General features: G+C 58.4%; 2 protein-coding genes and 1 long non-coding RNA gene across 3 annotated transcripts; 2 read left to right on the top strand and 1 right to left on the bottom strand.

Moving 5' to 3' along the window:
- Nucleotides 1–573: 573 nt before the first annotated feature.
- POM121 (POM121 transmembrane nucleoporin) lies at nucleotides 574–13,479 on the top strand. The gene is made up of 14 exons (XM_063174230.1): nucleotides 574–676; nucleotides 768–983; nucleotides 1,040–1,331; nucleotides 1,573–1,731; nucleotides 3,821–3,901; nucleotides 4,161–4,332; nucleotides 5,284–5,375; nucleotides 6,088–6,158; nucleotides 6,851–6,975; nucleotides 7,368–7,470; nucleotides 7,692–7,862; nucleotides 8,189–9,925; nucleotides 10,771–10,899; nucleotides 11,104–13,479. Exons 1-14 carry the CDS (start codon nucleotides 574–576, stop codon nucleotides 11,196–11,198), a joined length of 3,546 nt encoding a protein of 1,181 aa, XP_063030300.1. The 3' UTR covers nucleotides 11,199–13,479.
- Nucleotides 13,480–13,713: 234 nt separating this feature from the next.
- NSUN5 (NOP2/Sun RNA methyltransferase 5) lies at nucleotides 13,714–16,980 on the bottom strand. Its single transcript, XM_063173992.1, has 10 exons — nucleotides 16,868–16,980; nucleotides 16,644–16,766; nucleotides 16,322–16,496; nucleotides 16,135–16,243; nucleotides 15,734–15,872; nucleotides 15,254–15,369; nucleotides 14,759–14,937; nucleotides 14,474–14,678; nucleotides 14,251–14,403; nucleotides 13,714–14,159 (listed from the first exon to the last, which is right to left on the bottom strand). The coding sequence occupies exons 1-10, from the start codon at nucleotides 16,958–16,960 to the stop codon at nucleotides 14,054–14,056; spliced, it is 1,398 nt and encodes a 465-aa protein (XP_063030062.1). The 5' UTR covers nucleotides 16,961–16,980; the 3' UTR covers nucleotides 13,714–14,053.
- Nucleotides 16,981–17,433: 453 nt separating this feature from the next.
- Nucleotides 17,434–19,692, top strand: LOC134427859 (uncharacterized). The gene is made up of 2 exons (XR_010030247.1): nucleotides 17,434–19,067; nucleotides 19,148–19,692. It is a non-coding gene; the product is annotated as an uncharacterized LOC134427859 (long non-coding RNA).
- Nucleotides 19,693–20,395: the final 703 nt, after the last annotated feature.

Here is a 20,395-nt window from a genome sequence, read left to right as displayed (position 1 = left end):
CAGCGGGACACAGAGGCTGGAATGGTATAGGGGGGTTGTAGGGCACAGGGTGGGGAGAGAGACATAGGATGGGGCAGAGGGGGGAACACAGAGGCTGGAATGATGTTGCGGGGTTGTTAGAGACAGGACAGGAACACAGCGACCGGGAGTACATGGGAATTGGGATGGTAAACAGGACTGTGGATTGGAGATGGGGAGATTGGAAGCTCGGTGGGGGGAGACGCGGCGGGGAAGGGATGGGGCTGGGGCAAGCCCAGAGGTCCCGGTGGGAACAGGGGAGATGGATGACAGGGGAGAGCCCCCGGCGGGGGAACGGGAAGGCGGGACGGGAGCGCCATGAGGGGTGCCGGGCCGAGCCCCGCCCGCGCCGCGCACAGCATGCCGGGAGCCCGCGGGGACAGGGCTGGCCGTGCTCCCGCCCGCTTAGCCCCGCCTACTTCGGCCCCGCCTACCTCCCGTAGCTGGAAGCGCCACTCCCCCCAGAAGCTCCGCCCCATAAAGCCACGGGCCTCACGTTGACGCAAGAGGGCCGGCCCCGCTCGCCCCGCCTCTCTCGTTAAGCTCCGCCTACCCATGGCGCCCCCGTCCCTCCGTGCATGCCGGCAGGACTCGTCGCCCTGGGACTGGAAGCCCCCGCCTACTGGGCGTGTCCCTCCACCTAAGCCCCGCCTCCGCGGTACGCGCTCACCCCAAGCTCCGCCCACTCGGGAAGCTTCCGCCCTTCTGTTAAGCCCCGCCCCGCTCGCCCTCCGCCCCCCGCCCCGCAGAGCACGCCGGGAGCGGCGGGCGCGCGGCGATGGCGGGCGCGGGGCCGGGCGGGGGGCGGGATGGCGCCGTGAGGGCCGCGCTGGCCGTGGCCGCCGCGCTGGCGCTCGCCTTGGCCTGCCTGCTGCTGCGGGGCGCGCTGCTGGGCGCGGCGGCGCTGGGCGCGGCGGGCGCCTGGTGTGCCATGCGGCCCGGCCCGCCCGCGCCGCGCCCGCCCGGCAAAGCCGCCGCCAACGGGGGCCCGGCCGCCAGGGCCGCGCCGCGTCGCCCGCAGCCCGGGTAAGCAAGGGGAAGATCGGGGTAGAGCGGGCGGGGAAGCCCCAGACCGCGTCGGAGGTGCTGACCGCGCTCTGTCCCCACAGGGTGCCGCGCTGCCGGCCGCAGGCCCCGCGCCGCCGGTACCCGCTGCCTGAGGCCCGGCCGGCCGTGCCGCTGTGCTTGCCCGCCGCCCGCTGGGAGGGCGGCTCCCCCCGCAGCACGCCTTGGGCCCGCCGGGCCGGGCCGCTCCGCAGCCCCGTCACCGTGAGAATCGCCCCGCCAGCCGTCAGCATCGCCCGATCCCCAGCGTGAGTACGGGGGAGCCCGCTTGTCAGCCACGGTGGGGACCAGGACGCTGTGGGGAACGCTCAGTCCCCTGTGCTGTGCCCGGGAACAGCATCCCATCCTGAGCGCTGCCATGTGCCTGGGGGGATGGTGCTGTCCAAACCTCCGGGAAGGGCTGCAGGGCAGAGCTGTGTCCTCCCTTCTGTGGGGGGATCAGACCGGGACCCCAGCCTGTCTCACACCTCACTGTGCTCTGTTCCACAGTCTAGAACAGCTGGTCTCGCCTCTGGCCTTCCCAGCCACCAGCAGCCCTGACCCATGTGCGAAGGAGACTGTGCTGAATGCCATCAGGGAGAGCAGGAAAAGGGCTGTGGAGGAGGAGGAGGACCAGACTTTTGAGAATGATCAGGAGACCAAAAGAAGGTAAAAAGGGAGCTGTTCAAGTTGCAGACAGTGTGTTGGGAAGGTCACAATTGGGATTCTTGCTCCAGAGGTGACCAATGGGATGTGTCCCAGAGCATGCCAGGCCCCATGAGACCTGGAGTCAGGGCTGGAAAAGTACTGTGAGAAGTTAACTGCAGAGAGGAAGCACACCCCATCCATCACCCAGTCCTTCGTGCTGCATCTGAAAGTCCTCCTTTGCAGTCGAAGGAATGTGGTTTAGGTGTGGGTCCAGTGTGTTCCCCTGCCTGGCTGGGATGTGTTTTGGGAAGCCTAGATGGGAACAGGCTTGTCTCCTCACAGGGGTTTGAAGACTGAGAAAGCATGGTGGAAAATGTTGGTATCTGCTGTGGGCTCTGTCCTTCCGTCAGCCCCAGGCTCCCAGGAGAGATGGGATTACCAGGTGGAAGCATTCCACTTGGAGAGCTCCAAGCACTTCCCTTCTGAGCTGATCTAGCAGTGGGAGGTGAAACAAGAGAGAAAGTGAGACACTGCTGCTTTTGTTACTCAAGGCCAGCAACTTCCATCCCTGAGTTGGAAGGAGGGAGGGTGCTGTGTTTTTGCCAGTGTTCATAGGAAGGACAAGGAGCAGATCCTGAGAACCATGGTCTGCCAAAGCCTTTCCAACCACCCAGCCACAGCACTGTTTTGCTATCCCACCCTCCTGCTTTTCCTAGAATCACAGGATGATTTGGGTTGGAAGGGACCTTAAAGGTCATCCAGTGCCACCCTCTATAATAGGCAGGGACATGCTCCACTAGACCAGGGTGCTCCAAGCCCTGTCCAGCCTGGCCTTGAGCACTTCCAGGGATGAGGCAGCCACACTTTGTCTGGACAGCCTGTTCCAGGGCATCACCACTCAGAGGGAAGTATTTATTCTGTATATCCAGTCTAAATTACCCTGCTTTCAATTTGAAGCCTTTCCTCCTTGTCTTATGATGGCACTTCTTGGTGCAGTCCTTCTCCAGTTTCCTTGCAAACCCCTTCAGATCCTGAAAGGCTGCTGGGATCTCCACACAACCTTCTCTGCTTCAGGCTGAGCAGCCCCTGATGTCTCAGCCTGTTTCTACAGGGAAGGTGCTCTAGTCCCCTTACTGAATTCGTTGCTCTTTTCTGCACTTGCTCCAAAAGTTGTCTTGTCCTTCCTAGTTATGTCCATGGAGACTCTTCCATCTGGGCTGGGATGGGGGGCTGAGACTGGGGCATTGTCCTGCCCCGGGGCTGCTGCTGTAGGTGGCCCAAGGAGCAGAGCAGGGTAAAGCAGGGCACACTGTCCTCTTCCAGCACTGAATTCCCATCTCTGAATGCTTGGCTCATTGGATCTGAGCCTCACAGGTGCCAATCAGGACAACAGAATGTGTGCGCAGACAAAATCAGTTCAGTGTATTTTTCTTTAAACTGTTTTTGTAATATGTTGATACACAGCTCTGCCACAAAAGCCAATTTTGAAGGCATTAATGTCTGGCAAGCACAAGGAATGGTTGTGGATAGAAAATTTTGTGTACTTGGTGGACAGAAAGGAGCTGTGTCAGCTGGCGAGTGTGGGACCACCTGTGCCTTGGAGTCAGCTTGCCCTGGGCTTGAGGGGAGCTTTTGGCCAAGCGACAGGGCTGTCCTGCACCTCCAGTTCCACTTTACAGCAGGGTGTCTTTTGACACTTCAGATCCTCATGAAATCATAATGGGAAGGGGAACTCAGTTTTTTACTTGAACTGTCCAGGGCATTGGTTAGGAAGAGGTCAGAGCTCAAGTCTGTTCAGAAAAACTGAGCAGCTCATTTCTAGAAGTATTTTGGCTTAGAGTAATGGATTTAAGCAGTTTTTTTTTTACATGGAATTACTGTGTCAAGCAGGCAGCTGGATGAGCTCCTGGTGTTTGGGGTGAGAATCAGTGAGGACAGGCATATAGGGAGAGAAAATGTAGCAGGGTGTTGGTGGGGAAAAGCTCTGTCCTGAGTATTGGGTGCCAGGAAAAAAGCAAGGTTTGATCTCTCTCTGGGTGCTCAGCCTGCCTTTCCCTAGGCTGGGAGAGGCTTCCACACTGTCATAGGCTTTCACACTCTCTTCCCACAGGCGCCACGACAGCAGTGGAAGTGGGCAGTCAGCATTTGAGCCACTGATAGCTAATGGTGCCCCTGCTTCTCTTATACCCAAGTAAGTGCCCAACAGCCAAAAGCAGCTCCTGGAATGGGAGGGAGCAAATGTCTGTGGGATCTGAAAAAGGGGGCTTGGGTTTTGCTTGCAGAGCAAGAGAGATTGTGATTGTGGCTTGAGTCTGTCACCTGTGACAGCAAGGCTGTGCTGCTGCTGAGAGTTGTTTCTAAGCAGGATTTCCTTCCTTCACCTGCCCTGTATGAAAAGGACCAATGGGCAGGAGCGGTGAGGAGCTCATCAAACCTTCATCCCCCTCCAGGCCAGGCTCTCTGAAGAGGGGCCTCATCTCCCAGTACCCAGATGACTGCTCCAACAAGAGGTCTCGCACCTCCTCCATGAGCTCCCTCAGCAACACCTACGCCGGCGGGATCCCCAGCTCCATCCGCAACGCCATCGCCAGCTCCTACAGCTCCAGCCGGGGCCTCTCACAGGTAGGGACACTGGATCTTGGCATTCTTTTGGGATCACCCGTGTAATCCCAGCTCTGGGCTCGTGAGGAGACAGCGGTGTGGCAGGGTGTCTGGACCCAGTGTGGCTCAGCTTGGCAGTCTCACCAGCTCAGAGAGCAGGTGAGCTGTGGGCCGTGGGCCAAGCAGCAATTATTTCATTTTTGGAGGAGTCCCAGGTTGAGCTGTACTGCTCTTTTACACCAAACCAAGAAAGAGACTGTTTCCTCCTCTCTCTCCTGCCTCTTGGTCAGTCTGCTAGACTGGATAGATCCAGGTGAAGGAAAAAATGGCAATGCTGTGCTGACATCTTTTCAGCAGGAATCAGCAGTGTGGGAGCCATGTGTTCTCATTCGGACCCAGGTCCCACCTGCTGACAGTGATGGAGCACTGCTTGTGGCCTGGCTGGGCTTACATGTGCCAGGGACAGAAAGCCATGGCTACTGGAGCTTTGTCTGTGTGGGGAAAGGTTTGCTCCAGGCGGAGGGAGGGAGGGGTTTGCTGGTACTGCAGAGAGTCTCACCCTTGCATTGCAATCCATCTGCTTTGAACCCCTGGCAAGGAGGTGCTGCCTCCTGCCAGAGCAACCCCACACACAAGGATGTCCAAAGCAGGTGAGAAAGACCACCTGTGTCACACACCTGTGTCACACAAAGGCAAGTGCCCAGAAGTGTACTCCCTCCCTGGGCTCAGTCAGGGCAGTAAAGGCCCTGGAGGCTGCTTTTTCCTTATGTGGGTTCAGCTTAGGGTGGCCAGATTTTGTGCTCCCTAAAATGTGGAGGGGAGTTTAAGTGGTGGTGAAGCAGGAGAAGCTCTGAGCTCATTGGGCTCAACAACCATGGCCCTGGGCAGTGGGGCTTATTGTGGGAGAGCAGGGGGCCTGTACTCTCTGCCAGACTCATGCCAAGTTACTGCTGGTATCTCTCTGCATTCCAGCTGTGGAAGAGAAGAGGTGTGAGCGTGTCCCCTCTGTCCAGCCCAGCGTCCTCCCGCCCCCAGACACCAGAGTGGCCTCTCAAGAAAGCCAGGTAATCAGCTGATGGCCAGCCAGCAAGGGAGCATCTTAGCATGCAAATCCCACTTTCCACTGGAGCTGGGACAGTCCAGGCCCCTCTCCTACACACAGTGGTGTAGAGACCCACTTGTGTCAATTGGTCTCCCTGTCATCTTGTCATGCTGTGGTGTGTCTAAGCTGTGTCACCCCTGGCCCACTCCCCATTAAGGTCAGAGATTTAAGGGCACAGGTTGCCACAGTAGTTAGTGATGGTGCTTGGTGGCATTGGCCTGGCCAGGATTGCCAGATCATTAGGAGGAGACAGGCCCTGATTTTTGCCTTGTCAAAGTCAAATCTCAGGATCTGTATTTTAGTGCCTGCCTTGGAGCACAGCCTGTGTTCTCCTCTTTCCAAAATCAGAGGAGCCTGAACTTATGTCAGAACTAAAACTGGCACAACCACCTGGATGGGCCCAACCTGCAAGGGGCAGTGACTGCCATCTACCCTCCTGAGGCTGACTCATCTTGTGGAGGGTGCACAGGCTCAACCAAGCTGAGTCTGGAGGAGGAAGCAATTCCTCTGCCTGGAGTTGGGCAAAGCTTTTGTCTTGAGATCTGTTTGCAGGAGGCAGATAAACACCAGGGATACTCCTGCAAGTCTTCAGCCTGTTCAGTCTCAACCTGCTCCCTGCAGACAGGGCTGGCTGGGCCCAGGGTTGACTGTAACTGTCCCTCCTGCTTACACAGGGAAGAAGAGTCACAGCATTCCAACGCTTCCACCCCAGTGAAATCAGACAAGGAGCTGCAGCCAGAGAAAGGTAAGTGTAGGTGTGCCCCGACACTGCACACAGGTCACCAGTGCAAGCAAGAGAGCGGGACAGGAGGCAGTTGAGGTCTGCAGTGGGATTGGCTTGAGGGGTCACCTGGAAACTTGGCATGTGCTGGTCCCAAGGCAGTAGCCCTTCTGCCCTCAGTGACTGCCCTAGTGGGATTTCCAAGTGACAAGGGGATGCTGACAGTGTTGGGGTGCTAGCAGATGCCTGGGAACTGGCTTGCAAGAGCAAGCTCCAGCTCCCAACCCAGCATGGGTCAGGTGTCAGCCTTGATCCGCAAACTGCAGTGGCATGAGTAGTACTCTGACCGAATTCCAGTCTGAGCTTATGCCAATGCTTCCTCAGCTAAAATGGAGAGGAAATCCTCTGTGCCCATGGCAGATGGGCCCCATAATATAGTGCCAGCTGTGGCATGTGGTTTGGGTAAGGCAGCATGTTGGCACAGTCCATGGAGCTCGAAAGGGGCCACTGCCCCACAGAGCCCACCAGCCTCATGTCACAGACCTCCTGGATGTGAAGCTGCTCTTCAGGGTATCACAACCTTGTCCTCAGCTTAAAACCATGCCCCTGCCCTCTGAGTCGGGCCACCCAGAGTGGGGTCAGAAGGGACAGACCCATCACTACAACCAAACACTTCTCTGCCTAACTTGCTCGGCCTAACTTGTCTCCTTCTGTAGGTGTGGAGTCACCGGTGTGGAAGAAGCAGAATTCCCTGAGCCCACCATCTGCTTCGGGGAGCAGTGGGAAGCGCAAGCGGAAGATCCCATTGCTGTCATCTTTCCGTGGGGACCAGCTAGTGCTGGTATGTTGCTGTCTCACAGCCTTTTTGGTCCCGCTCTGGCAATAGAATGTGCTCACTGCAATTTCTGCAGGGCTGGGGGCGCACTGACCTGCCTGCCCTCAGGAAGGAGGCCCCGTCCTTGGTCGAGTGGGAAGTGACGCTCTCCCCAGCCCCAGTGTCTGGTGGGCTGTGCGTGGTTGTGCTGCCTGCTGCCGGACCAGGTAATGGCCTGGGGAGGGCCTGCCATGCCCTCAGTGCCACGCCGGGGGCCCACCAGTGTCCGGGACCCGAGTAGCTGCGGCAGGACCACCTGCTTCACAGGGCTCACCACAGACAGTCGCCAGCACGCCTTCAGAGAGGCTCTGCCCGCTTCCCTGGGAAGGAGCTAAGCTGCTGCTGCTCTCTCTTGGCAGCCCCCACCACCTCAGCTGGGCTACTCCGTCACCTCAGAGGACCTGGATGCAGAGAAGAAGGCAGTGCTGCAGTGGTTCAACAGTGTCTTGGAGGATAAGGCTGGTAAGGATGGGCTGGAAATGTTGGAGGAGTAGGAGCAAGCTTGGGTCTGGGGGTGCTCTTGATGCCTTCCAGCTGAAGAAATCTCATGCTTTGTGGTGCTGGGTGAGGTTGCCCAGGGCTGTAGGGTGTAGGTGCAGCTCCCCTGCCTGCTGGGAAACTCTGCTAAGGGTTTGTTCCTCACAGCCAGTTGTGGGTCCTGATATCTTGCTGTTTCCCTGTAGATGCAGTCCCCAGCACCACTGCAGAGACAATGCCTGTGTCCAAGCCGCCGGTGTTTGTTGTGACCTCCGCTGGGCCTATGCCTGCCTCCACAGCTCCTGCCCCGGCCAGCTCCTCACTTCTGGACAGTCTGAAGAAGATGCAGAGCAGCCAGGCTGTATCCACAACACCAGGTGAGGCGGAGGAGGAGAGTTGGCACAGTGGAATGCCAGCAGAGTCAGGCAGGTGCAGCAGGAGCTCCTCGTTGTCTCTGCATGAAGCAGCTGACAAAAACCATCTGTTCAAATGCTCTGCTGGCAGCAGAGCTAGCATTCAGGGCTTGAGGGGACGCCTTTGGGGATGCTGAGCCTGTGGTCGTGCTGGAAGCTGTGGTAACTGTGGAGGGCTAGGTGTGATGGGAGCTCTGGGAGCCTTTGCAGCCATAGGTCAATACCATGGCCGAAAGGTGGGTTTCTAAAGGTGTCCCCTTGTCCATAAATAAGCTCTTTCCCCTTTCCAGATTCCACTGGAACTGTGGCAGCATCCCAGCCACCTCCGTCAGCTGCACAGCCACCTGCTCCTGCTGTGTCATTGGAGTCAAGCTCTCTGCCTGCCATCTCTGCTGACACCAAGCCTGTGCCTGTATTGAGCACACCTTCCCCCAGTGCTCCCACTGCCCTGGTGGTGCAACCCCCCAGCAGCCTGGCCTCTCCTGTCTTCACTGAGCTGGGCCAGACACCCAGCAAGCCTCCCTCCTTCCAAAAGCCAAGCATCCTGTTCGGGATGCTGAACACCCCGCCAGCCAGCCAGCCAGCAGTGACTGCGGCCGCTGCCGTGCCCACCACGGCCACTGCTACACCCACTGCATCCACTGCTGTGCCCACCCCACCCACTGCCATGCCCACCACAACCCCCATCTTCAAACCCATCTTTGGTGCTGTGCCGAAGAGTGAGAACGCAGCAGTCTGCACGGCTGTCACTTCCACCACAGCCACCATGCCCGTAAGCTCAGGCCCTGCCTCAACGTCCTCCACATCCTCCATATTCAAGCCCATCTTTGGCAGCATCACTGCAGCTTCATCTCCAGCAAAAGTTTCTCCTTTTGCCTTCAAACCTGCGGCACAGCCGGCCTCAGAGCCGACAACTGCCTCCACAGCTGCTCTGGCAGGAATCACGGGTCTTCCAAACGTCATCTTCACCACTGCAGCTACAACTGCCACCACCCAGAGTTCCTCCACGGATGCCACCATTAAACCTGTCTTCAGCTTTGGACCGAACCCACCTGCTTCCGCTGGCCCTGCTGCTAGTGTGACTGTCAGTGCTGCCACCTCCACCAGCACAACACAGCCCTTCCTGTTTGGAGGCCTCTCCAGCTCTGCTCCCAGCACAGAAACCAGCTTTACCCCCTCAGGGCCTGTGTTCCAGTTTGGGAAGCCACCTCCAGCTGCAGTCACTGCCACCACCAGTGTCCCAGGAGGCCCTGCCTTTGGCCAGGTACCTTCAAACTCAACGGTTGCTGCCACCACTGTGGGCTTTAGCATATTCGGGAGCACTACACTGACCACCTCTGCCCCAGCCACCACAGCTCAAGTGCCACCGACATTCGGCTCCTCAGTTTCAGCTTTTGGCAGCTTTTCAGCCAGCGCAAAGCCACCGCCACCGTACCCTGGCACTGGGAGCCAGCTCACCTTCAGCACTGGGGCTGCTGAGAGCCAGGTGCCCACCAGCAAGCCTGCTGCTGGCCCCATCAGCTTCACCCCCTCGTTCAATTTCGGAGCCTCCCCGGCACAGTCGGTGGCTCAGCCAGCATTTGGCAGCGGTGCCCAGCCAGCCTTTGGCACAACCAGTGCCCAGGGCTCCTTTGGCACCAGCAGCACCCAGGCAGCATTTGGGACCACCACCTCGGTGTTTTCTTTTGGAACAGCCACCTCCACCACATCCAGCTTTGGTGCCACCACCCAGACCACAAGCAGCAGCACCGGTGCCAGTGTCTTTGGCACCACTCCATCTCCATTCACTTTTGGGGCCAGCACCCAGCCAGGCCCCTCCACCAGCGCCTTTGGGATGGGTACACCGGGCCTCAGCAGTGGGTCCCCAGCTGTGGCCTTCAGCTTCGGGGCTGGGCAGAGTGGGGCAGCCCCGGCAGCAGCGCCCTTCGGCTCATCTCTGCCGCAGAGTGCACTGGGAGCGCAGGGCCAGAGCACGCCCTTCGCCTTCACCATGAGCAGCACTCCCAACAGCAAGCCTGCATTTGGAGGTGAGTCATTATGGAGCCATGGAATGGGTCATGTTGGAGGGGGCCTTTAAGATAATGTCTCTGCCATTGGCAGAGACACCTTCCGCTAAACCAGGTTGCTCAGGGCCCTGTCCAACATGGCCTTGAACATTTCCAGGATGGGATGGGGGCAGACAGGCCATCTTGAGGATCTAGAGTTGGGCAGGAATATTTCTGATGGACCTTGCCAAGGTGCCCAGGGTCCACAGCCCTGGTGAGGCCAGTGCTCCTGCTATGCAGAGCCTTGCTGTACAAAGGGAAGGCGCTCCCATCACTCCCTGTAGTGATCCTGCTCCTCTGGGGAGGGGAATCCCTAAACTCTGCTCATTGGCCCCTCTGAAGGCACCAGCTCCCCGACTTTGCCCATCCAAGTATCCTGCAGGAGCCGAGGTCATCTGAGTCCTTAAGAACCACCTGGAATACCTTAGTGAGCTGGAATGCTGCCAGCCAGCACCTGCTCCATGGATTGTGCCTAACAGCAAAACTCTTAGGTTTCCCTAACACTTGAGATCCTCACTGGATATTCCCAGCTCCCATGGAACTGAAACCACACAGTGAGCAACTCCTTGATCTAGCAAGGCCAAGGTCTTCGTTCCTCTCTGACAAATTCTTCTGTGCGGCCCTACTGTTCAGAGAGTCCAGGGACTATCTGGAAAATGTAACTTTTGCATTAAAAGGGCTTTTCAGGAGCAGAGGCTGGTTCTGGGGGATGGATTGTGGTGCTTCAGCCCCCATAGAGCATCTTGTGCCTCCTCTGGGTGCCACCAGCTCCCAAAAGCTCTTTCTCCTTTGCTAACCCTGTCTCACAGTGACCTGTTGCTTTCCAGGAGCTTCAGTGCCCACCTTTGGGCAGGGCACGCCTGTCCCTGGAGCTGTGGGCAGTGGAAGCAGCACCCTTTCCTTCAGGACACCCAGCACTCCTGCCTCAAGCTTTGGAGGAGTCGGCACTTCCTTTGGTAAGGAGGGAGTTGATGCTCCAGCCTTGGGGAGCTCATGGGTCACGGTGTCCCCGTAGGCTGGGGACAGTGGTAGGGCCAGGTGTTCTCTGGGAGACGGCTCAGGGAGTACATGCTGGACTCTTGCCAAGTCTTGCATTCCTCCCAGGGTGAGGATTGCACTGATTCCAAAGCTAGCAACCTGAGCAACCTTTCTGCTTCCAGGTTCATCCACTCCCACCTTCTCCATCGGGGCAGGATCCAAGATGGGCACTCGCCAACGGCTGCAGGCACGGAGGCAGCACACCCGCAAAAAGTAGCCCTGGTGCTGCTGGGCTCCACTGGCTCACGTGTGGGGGCCTCGGGACTGGAGCTGTCCCTATGGTGGGACCAGGCCCCGTCCCTGACACCCACTGGATGATAAGCCAAACTCTTGTTACTTGAACAGTTCCAGACCCAAGACTGGACAAATCTCTGTACATATCCACAATGTTCTTTTCCCTCAATTTATTTTGCCTTGTTTAATAATGTGTACATTTCTCCCCATTTGCTTCTTGTAGCTGTTTCCATGCCCCTTCCCAGCCCTCAGCCAGCCCCAAGGCCTTGTCCCGCTCAGAGCTTGGCTGGCGACATGCCGTGGTTCCGAGTTCCTGTCAGACACCATCTTCACCAGGTCCCAAAGTCTTTCCCATTGTTCATCCTGTGGCCTGGTGAACATGGTCCCATGCCTGCAGCCAGGGTGAGTTCCAGCCTGGCTCTGTTTCGGTGCCACAGCTGACTGGCATGGGTGTGGCTGGGTGACACCCCTGGGACCTGATGTCCTGCTGCCTCCAGCTGAGGACATGCCATGGCCTGGGACCTGCGCTGGAGGCACGGGGTGAGGATGGGGGTCCCCCCACCCCCTCCCATCTCCGCTGCTTCGTGGGGCTGTGGGCTGCCCCCACCCTGCTCCCCAGTTCTGCTTTATCCGTGCTCCCGTTCCTGCACTCACTGAATCGAGTTTGGAGGAAGAGCTAAACCGTGTGTGTGGCGGCATGTTGGTTATGCCGGATTTGCTGTTTGGAGTTTCTTTTTCGGGGGCACCAGTCCTTGGGGGGAGACGTGCCCCGGCTAATTGGGTGTTGACAGTAGCATCACTGCGTGGCTGCTCGTGCTGGGGAGTTGTCCCTTCTATGTCGTGACTAAAAGGCAGCTAGGACAGGGGATTCCAACTATGGCAGTCTCTCCACTCCCTTTTCCTCTCTCTTTCTCCTCTCTTCCACATTTCAGGGGGCTCTGGAATTGCTCACAGAAGGAGGCCAGAGCAGATGCATTCTCCCCTCCATCCCAAATCCAAGTTGTTTTTCATTTTTCATCCCAGTGGATTTTACTAGCTCTTAGGAACTGTGGTGCTGCTTCCCTTGTCCCCATCCAGCCAGGAGTGAGATTCCCACCCTTCCCTGCCTTGGAGCTTCTGTGGAAGAGACTGCCAGAGCTGGGGGTCACCAAAGAGCCACCCCCTGCCCTGTCCCTGGTGAGGGATGGGCACTCCATTCCCAGGAGTGCTTTGCTGCTGGGTTTTTACTCTCCGAGCCGTGTGAGTGTGTGTGTTTGCTGGGGTCTAAATTTAAAAAAAAGAAAAAAAAAAAGAAAAAAATCACAAATATTTAAACATTTTTTAGCAAAATAAAAATTTATTTTTATATTTAAGCTAAATTGCCTTCAAATTCCTTCAAGCTTGGTTCAGTGAAGTTGCCTACCCTGCAGCCGTTAGTGTTTAGCTATTCCCACCCTGCCTGTGCCTGTGGGAATGCACTGTGCTGGGAAAGGCAGCTGCATCCTGCAGGCTCTGCCATGCTCCCCCCACTGTTCATCATCCCCTTCCTTTTAAATGTGACGTATGTGGATGTGACTAAACCTTTTTTTGTTCGTTTTTTAAAGTTTTTAATTATTTCTCTGAGGGGGGGGAGCAGGAGCTCTGATGTTACGGTGCTGAGTGCCAGGGTCAAGACATCTCTCCCAGCAGAAAGGGCAGTTGATGGGCTCTGTGTGGCACAGAGGGGACACAGCCCTGTAGTAAGGGGACATAGAGGACCTCCAGGTCCTGATGGGAATGTTCTGGCCATCATCCACCAACATGGCTGTGGGTGCAGTGGACCAAGAGCAGCCAAGCTGGGAAAATGTGTCCTTGGGGTTGGAGGAAGCAGAGGGCAAGGGGCTATTGCCTGCAAAGACTGACCTTGGGTGTCCTTCCCTGTGCCCGTTAGGATTCTGGGCCAGGAGAGCACCTGCTCCTTGTCCTTGAGGTGCCAGGGTTTGGCCAGGTCAGCTCTGAGAAGATGGGGATGAGCTGGGACAAGGTTGAGGCCACTCTGACTCTGGGTCCTGCCCCCAGGTAGCTGCCCCATGTAGTCCCACACACCTGTGAGGAGCCAGGCTGTCCCTTCCCTGCCACACAGGCCCTGCTGGGAGAGCCCCTTGTGCTTGGGGAGAGGCTGGGTTTTAACTGACTGAAGACTTGGATCATTCCTGGTGTGGCTGATGAGGATTTTAGTGTGAATGTGCAATTTTTGTTTCCCTGCTTCTTATGTCTCCAGTTTAAAATAAAATGAACTGTGTTCACTTGGCTGTGCCCATGTATGTTTCCTGGGGCTGGGATTCCCAGGGCAGGGTGGTGCTAGTGGGGTTCAGGTGGAGCACCCTCTGGCTCATGTGTCCTTGCTCCCCCAGTTCAAAGAGAGGGAGATTATTATTATTATTATTATTATTTCACCTTTTTCCCTCCCACTATGCCTCTACTATGAGCAGTGGCAGTTTCAGGGCAGGACTACACAAACACACTGGAAAAAAAACAGCAAAAAGAGAAACTTTTAATCTGCTTCATCCCTACAGTGAATTTTTTTCAGGAGGTAACATGATAAACTACCCTTAATCCAGCTGGAGGACCCCAGCCTTGCAGGGTGCAGAGTGGGGATTGCCTTGGGAGCAAACCTATGGCAGGGGCTGGCTGCAAGGGGCAGCCCTGGGTGAGCAGTTGCCCCTTCCTGGCACCAGGGTGGTCCCAGCATTGGCACTCAGTCCCCAGCGTTACAGAATTCTCGCTGACTGCAGTTAGCAAAGAGCTTGACTTGTGTTCAGGCCAGTATGTGTTCCCCACAGCCACAGCTGTGCAGGGGTTTGTCCAGAAAATGTTGTTTCATTCTTTCACCCGCTGCTTTTTCTTTTTCCTCTTCTTGGGAGCTGCTCCTGGCTCTGTTCCCTCTCCTGGCTGCGGGCTCTCCTTGGCTGCTGCAGGCAGGGAGCTGTAGACAAGAGCAAACGGCCTGAGCCACAAACACGCCCTAACACCCTCCCCAGGGTGCCCCCCGAATCAGCCCCCACAGCCCCCCTCACCTGGGGGCAGCAGCCCCTTCCCTGCACCGCTCCAGCACAGCCACGAAGAAGCCTTGGGTGAAGGTCTCTGCAGGGGAAGCACGGAGGCAGCTCTCTGCTCCAGAGAAGGCCGCGAGCCCTCGGCAGGGCCACGACGGGAAGGCGGTCACCAGCCTGCGGCACGGAAAAGGGCTCAGCACCAACCCTGCCCTACAGCCCCCCAGGCTCCCTAAGCCAGACCCACCTGAAGGCCGAGCCCCACTCCTGCAGTACAGCCTGCACCACATCCTCGTTCTCTTCCTGGTGCAGGGAGCAGGTGGAGTAGACCAGGCGCTGGAGAGCTGGGAAGCTCAGGGCATGGCTGAGGGCGCGGCGCTGGAAGCCAGCCAGCGCCTGCAAGCGCTCAGCACTCGGGGCCGCCTCCTCCCCCGGCCCCCGCGTCACCATCCCTGCCGGACGGGAGCTGTCACCCGGGGTTTGCACACCCACAGCCCAGTTCCAGGGGAGCAGCTGGAGCCCCACACATTACCTGAGCCGCTGCAGGATGGGTCGAGAAGGATGTGGGTTACCCTGCTGTATTTGCGGTCTCCGGGGTCCACGGTCAGGAAGTCCTGCTGGACCAGCTGACAGCCAGTGACCCCTGCCCGTGTCAGCAGTGTGTTCATGGTGGCCACGCGCTTGGGGTCCACATCAAAGGCAAAGATCTGTCTGAAGGCAGAGCCAAGCGCCCAAGACAAGCCGTGAACAGACCACCTGGCCTCCAGGAACACTCAAATACTGGGCAGGCAGACCTTGAGAGCTGCCTCCCCTCTGGCAGGGTTATGGAACGGGACCAGGGCTGGGGGCTGGGAGTGAACCCCTATGAGACTTCATGTCCCCTCAGGTCCTTCCAGTGGCCCGGAAGTGACCAGCTCACCTGAGTTGGTGACAGGTTGTAGCTCCTCCTGCCACCTTCTTGTGGGCTCAGGGGGACCAGGGCCACCACCCCCCTTCCCTCCACCCCTGCACACAACTCTGCCCTCACCCCTTGTTCTTCAGGATGGCAGCCAGGTGGCTTGTCTTGTTCCCAGGGGCAGCACAGGCATCGATTACATGGGAGCCAGCAACAGGACCAAGGAGGAAGGCAGGGAGGCAGCTGGCCTGCAAGAGGGTAGAGACCATCAGAGGGGTGGGCAGAAACACCTGCCCCCTCCTCAGGAGGCAGGGCCGATGCTGTGGAGTCACAAGGACCACCATGACACAGGGCCAAGGCCATCACCACGCTCCACTAAAAGCCTTGGCCAACCCACAGCCCCCTGCTCCTCCCAACTCCCACAGGGATTTTATACCCCAGAATTTCATCTTGAACCATCAAAGAACAGAAGCAAAGCCCCACGGGTGTCCCACAGTTTCTGCTTTGACTTAAATGCAGCAGCAAGCTGAGCCACTGTGGAAAGGAGCTCACCCTTCATCCCTGTCAGTAGTTTTCCTGCCCCTGCAACTTTCTGCTCCCCAGTTCCCCCACCTTGTCCTGCAGAATTATGTGTCCTGAAGTATACAGCAGGTTGTCGTGGAGGTGCGTCTGTGAAGGGAAAACTAGCAGCTCCGGAAGATGCAGATCCAACATGAATTTTTTTCCAGAAAGGGCCTTCATCTCCTCCACACTGTCCAAGAGACACAGGGAGCATGAATACAAAGTCCTAATCCCACTGCTCACAGCAGAGCCCAGCCTGAGAAATCCCTTCATCCCACAGCTCCTCACCAGCTCCAGGCAGCACCCAGATAGGCAGCATCTAAGAGTGGGGAGTGATAGAGACCCCAACCCAACCACTCTGAGCACCAAGCTCCGCAACCCTTCAACCCACCAGACCTCATCCCACTTGCTGACATTCTAGGAAAGGTGGGATAGCAGAAAGAAACACTCACCTGGATGCCTTGCCCAGATAGGCATATCCCTGGCGCTTGAAGAACTCGATCACATCGTCCACACAAGTCTTCAGGGTGTTGATCCGGACGTAGCGTGGGACCTGGGAGGCTGCAAGGGGCCGGACAGGTCAGACACAGACCCCACTGCTCCCAGCACAGGGTGCCCACCCAGCCCGAGCGCACTCACCTGCGGCGCTTACCGCCTTCTCCGGGGCCAGCAGGTCCTCGTTGCGGCTCACCTTGTGCCGCACCTTCATGCGCGCCAGCTCGGCCTCCAGCCGCGCCCGGTGCCGCCGGGCCAGGGCCTTCCACCGGCCCCCGCACTTCAGCCCCTTGCCGAAGAGCAGGTCATACACCAAGACCTGCGGGGAGGGGACGAGGTGAGCCCGGCCCCGCCGCCCCAGGCCACCGCGGCTCCGGGACACCGCGACCCGGGGATTCTGCGCATCCGGGACGGCGCGGCTGCAGCACACGGCCCCGCGGCCCAGCGATTCCGCGGACGGCCGTACCTTCGCAAGCTGCGGCGGCAGCTTCTTCTCGGCCTGCAGCAGCGCGGCTCCATCCAGCAGCTTCTCCAGCACCGAGGCGTAGCGGAGGGTCTCGGACACCAGCGCGTACAGCTGCCGGACATGCTGCGGAGCAGCCGGCGATGAGCGCCGGGCTCCGGGCTCCCCCCGCCCTCCCGGGCGCGACTTCCCCGGCCGCCCCGCACCCCCGCTCCCTCCGGGCGCACCGGGAAGCCGCTGTTGTACACGAGGCTCTTCAGGCCGCCCTCGCCGCGCTCCAGCCCCGCCAGCACCGCGGCCGCCGCGCTGTACAGCGCCATGTGCGCCCCGCGCCGCTTCCGCCGGGGCCTCCGGGCCGCAGGGGGCGAGCGCGGCCCCGCTCCGGGCTCGGTGCGCGGGGCGGGGCGGGCAGGGGGCGCGGGGCGGGGCGGGCTCGGTGCCCGGGCAGGGCGGGCAGGGGGCGCGGGGCGGGGCGGGCAGGGGGCGCGGGGCGGGGCGGGCTCGGTGCCCGGGGCAGGGCGGGCAGGGGGCGCGGGGCGGGCTCGGTGCCCGGGGCGGGGCGGGCTCGGTGCCCGGGCAGGGCGGGCAGGGGGCGCGGGGCGGGGCGGGCTCGGTGCCCGGGCAGGGCGGGCTCGGTGCCCGGGGCGGGGCGGGCTCGGTGCCCGGGGCGGGGCGGGCAGGGGGCGCGGGGCGGGGCGGGCACCGTGCGGGCGCTGCTCGGCGGGCAGCGCGGGCGGAAGGGCGCGGCCCACCCCGGCCTCGCCATCATCGCAGTGACCCCGGCCCACCCGGTCACCCCGGTCACCCCGGTGATCCCAGCCACCTTGTCCACCCTGGCCCCCCCGACCACCCCATCATCACAATGACCTCGGCCACTCTGGTCGCCCCGGCCAGCCGATGACCCCGGTCACCCCCATCATCCCGGCCACCCCATCATCGGTGACTTTGGCCAGCCCAGCGACACCAGTGACCCCCGTCACCCTCCCTGTTCATCCTGGTGATCCCACCCTGACCAACCAATCACCCTGACCATCCTGGTTACCCCGGCCATGCCAGCCACCTCTACCACCCCAGCGACCTTGGTCGCCAGCCCCGGACACCCCATCCGGTCCCTGCGTGTGGAAGCACACTGACATTACTACTGATTGTTAGACCCTGTGGTAGCCTGTGGGTGATGGGTTGGTGGGGATTTGCTGCAGACTTTGGTGGTGCTCATGCTGCACTCAAACAGAGCAAAGAATGCCCAGCCCTGGAAAGAGGGGTCTGCTCCAGGATAGGGATCTGCTCTGAGAAATACAGATCTGCTCAGACAGGGAAGACAGGGAAGCTCAAAACTGTATATGGAGGGTAAAGGATGCCCCAGAACGGCCATAAGGCAGTGTCCCAGCAACCTGGACATGGCTTTGAAACTGTCCCCAAGCCATCTGGTGCGATGGATCAGTCACTCCATCCAGCACGACCAGCTCCAGGGACACCTGGATCCGGGAACAGGCGAGAGCTGCTTTGCAGGGTCTGAAGGGTTAGCAGTGGGTGCTGGGGATCAATCATCTTGTACCTGAACAATCAAAAGGTGTAAGAATCTCATTCTAGTGACAGGATCTGGGGGAATGGCTTGAGCTCTGTCGCTGTCAGGGAAGGTTTAGTTTGATATCAGAAAAAGGTTCTTCCTCCAGAGGGTGCTGGGGCACTGAACAACTCCTCAGGGAATGCTCATAGCCCCGGGGCTGCCAGAGCTCCAGCAGCACTGTTCAACGCTCTCAGGCTCAAGGTGACATTATTGGGGTGTCTGTGCAGGGCCAGGAGCTGGACTTGATGATCCCTGTAGGTCCCTTCCAACTCAGGATATTCCATAATTCTACAATACTTGAACCTGTGGAAAGGCACATTCAGGAGCCTCAGTTTGGCAGGAATGCAGGAGCAAACATTTACCTTGGTGGTGGTGTTTTATTCCCTGACTTCTGACTGGCATAGGCTGGTTGTGCATTTTGGTGACAGGCCCAAGGAGTGGGTCCCTGGTGACCGTTTGCAGTTTGCAGGAGCCACTGCTGGGCTGTGTGCAGAGTGGCTGAGCCCTTCAGATTCCTTGCTCCCCTTGGTCCTGGGCAGTGTCCCTCCCTAGCAGACTGGGCACACAGTCCCCATGCCAGCTCACAGCCCTGGGCAGCTGGAAAGACCAGGGCTGACCTGCTGCCTGCACAAAGGTCTTCAGCTGCTTTTTGTACTCCCATTTCCCTCTCCAGCAGCCTCTCACCACGGCTGCCTGCTCGGCTCTGGCTGTGCTGTTCTCTCAGAGAGGGTCCCTGTGTCAGCCAGCAACCAACCCATCCACCTCAAACTCTCTTGGAAGGATGAGCCACAAAGACCCTGAACACTCACTGCTCACCCTCTTCAGGCATACAGAGTTTTCCTGTGGGGACATCCTGGCAGGTAAGCTGTGTTTCAGTGTGGTAGACTGGGGATGGGGATGCTGAGGTTAAGGCTGACATTTTATGCCCTTTCCTCTAAAGGACTCTCCTGTACTGATGGAGTTTGTTGTGCAGCATCACGGTTTCCACAGGAGGACAACTCTGCCACAGCCTTAACTGAGATAAGCTGAGAGAGCTGGGACTGTTCAGTCTGGAAAAGAGAAAGTTTCAGTATCTGAAGGGGGCTACGAGGAAGCTCAGGAACTGAGCTTTTCATCAGGAACTGGATAGATGTAGAGGCTTGGCTGCAGGAGAAAGGACACAGGCTTCTGCAGGGATGGCATAACCCAGGCCTGAAGCTAGCAGAGAGTCCTTGAATTGCCCTTGGACTATGAGATAAGAGGAAGTTGGCTGGTTGCACCATGATAGCAGGATGTGCCAGCAGGATATCTGTAAACCGCAAGGCAGAAATATTGCAGAAATAAGCAGGAGCACGAAGAGCTGGCCTGTACCAATCATAGTACTGGTTAGGGCACCTGAACAGCCACTTGTAACCAATAATATGTAAGCTTAAGCCACGTGAATAGCTGGCAATGGTATATAAGAGCATGCCAATTAGCAATAAAGAGAACAAGATGTATACCTCATATTGAGCCACTTCTTGATCCCAGACCCCCTTTTCCCTACAGATAGATCAGGAGGAAATGCATTCAAATTGAAAAAGAGGAAATTTAGGTTAGATAAATGGAAGAGATTTTTCCCTGTGAGGGTGAAAAGGCCCTGGCACAGGGTGCCCAAAGAAGCTGGGGCTGGCCCATCCCTGGCAGTGCCCAAGGCCAGGTTGACTGGAACTTGAAGCAGCCTGGGACAGGGAAAGATGTCCCTGCCCATGGAAGGGGGTGGAATGACATTATCTTCAAGGTCTCTTTCAAGCCAAAGCATACCATGATTCTATGCCTGTGCATCTGTGGGGTGCATTGGGCAAGACTCTGAGGTGGGCTCTGCCCTCACGGGCCAGCACAGTGCTGGGTGTCAGGGGACTGCATGCACCTGGCAGCACACGGGGCACAGGGGCTGCCCCTCCAGCAGCCTGGGCAGGGACAGCACGCTGGGCTGACAGGACAAGTGCCCACACTGCAGCACCAGGGGCTCCTTGAACACCCCCAGGCAGAGGGGACAGAGCAGCTGCTCCTCCAGCTTGTCAATGCTCATCCTCTCAGCCATCCTGCCACCTTCCCACACAGATCTGGGCTGGGAAACACTGGTGGGAGATCAGTCCTGTTCTAAGAACAAGATCAGCAGCACAGACAGTTGCAAACCCATCCTTAAAACTCCAAACAAAGTCTCAGA

Source organism: Melospiza melodia, chromosome 21 (genome assembly GCF_035770615.1).
Source record: "Melospiza melodia melodia isolate bMelMel2 chromosome 21, bMelMel2.pri, whole genome shotgun sequence".
NCBI classification, from domain to species: domain Eukaryota; kingdom Metazoa; phylum Chordata; class Aves; order Passeriformes; family Passerellidae; genus Melospiza; species Melospiza melodia.
Note: the sequence above shows the minus strand (reverse complement) of the source record. Positions and strands in the feature narration are given on the sequence as shown.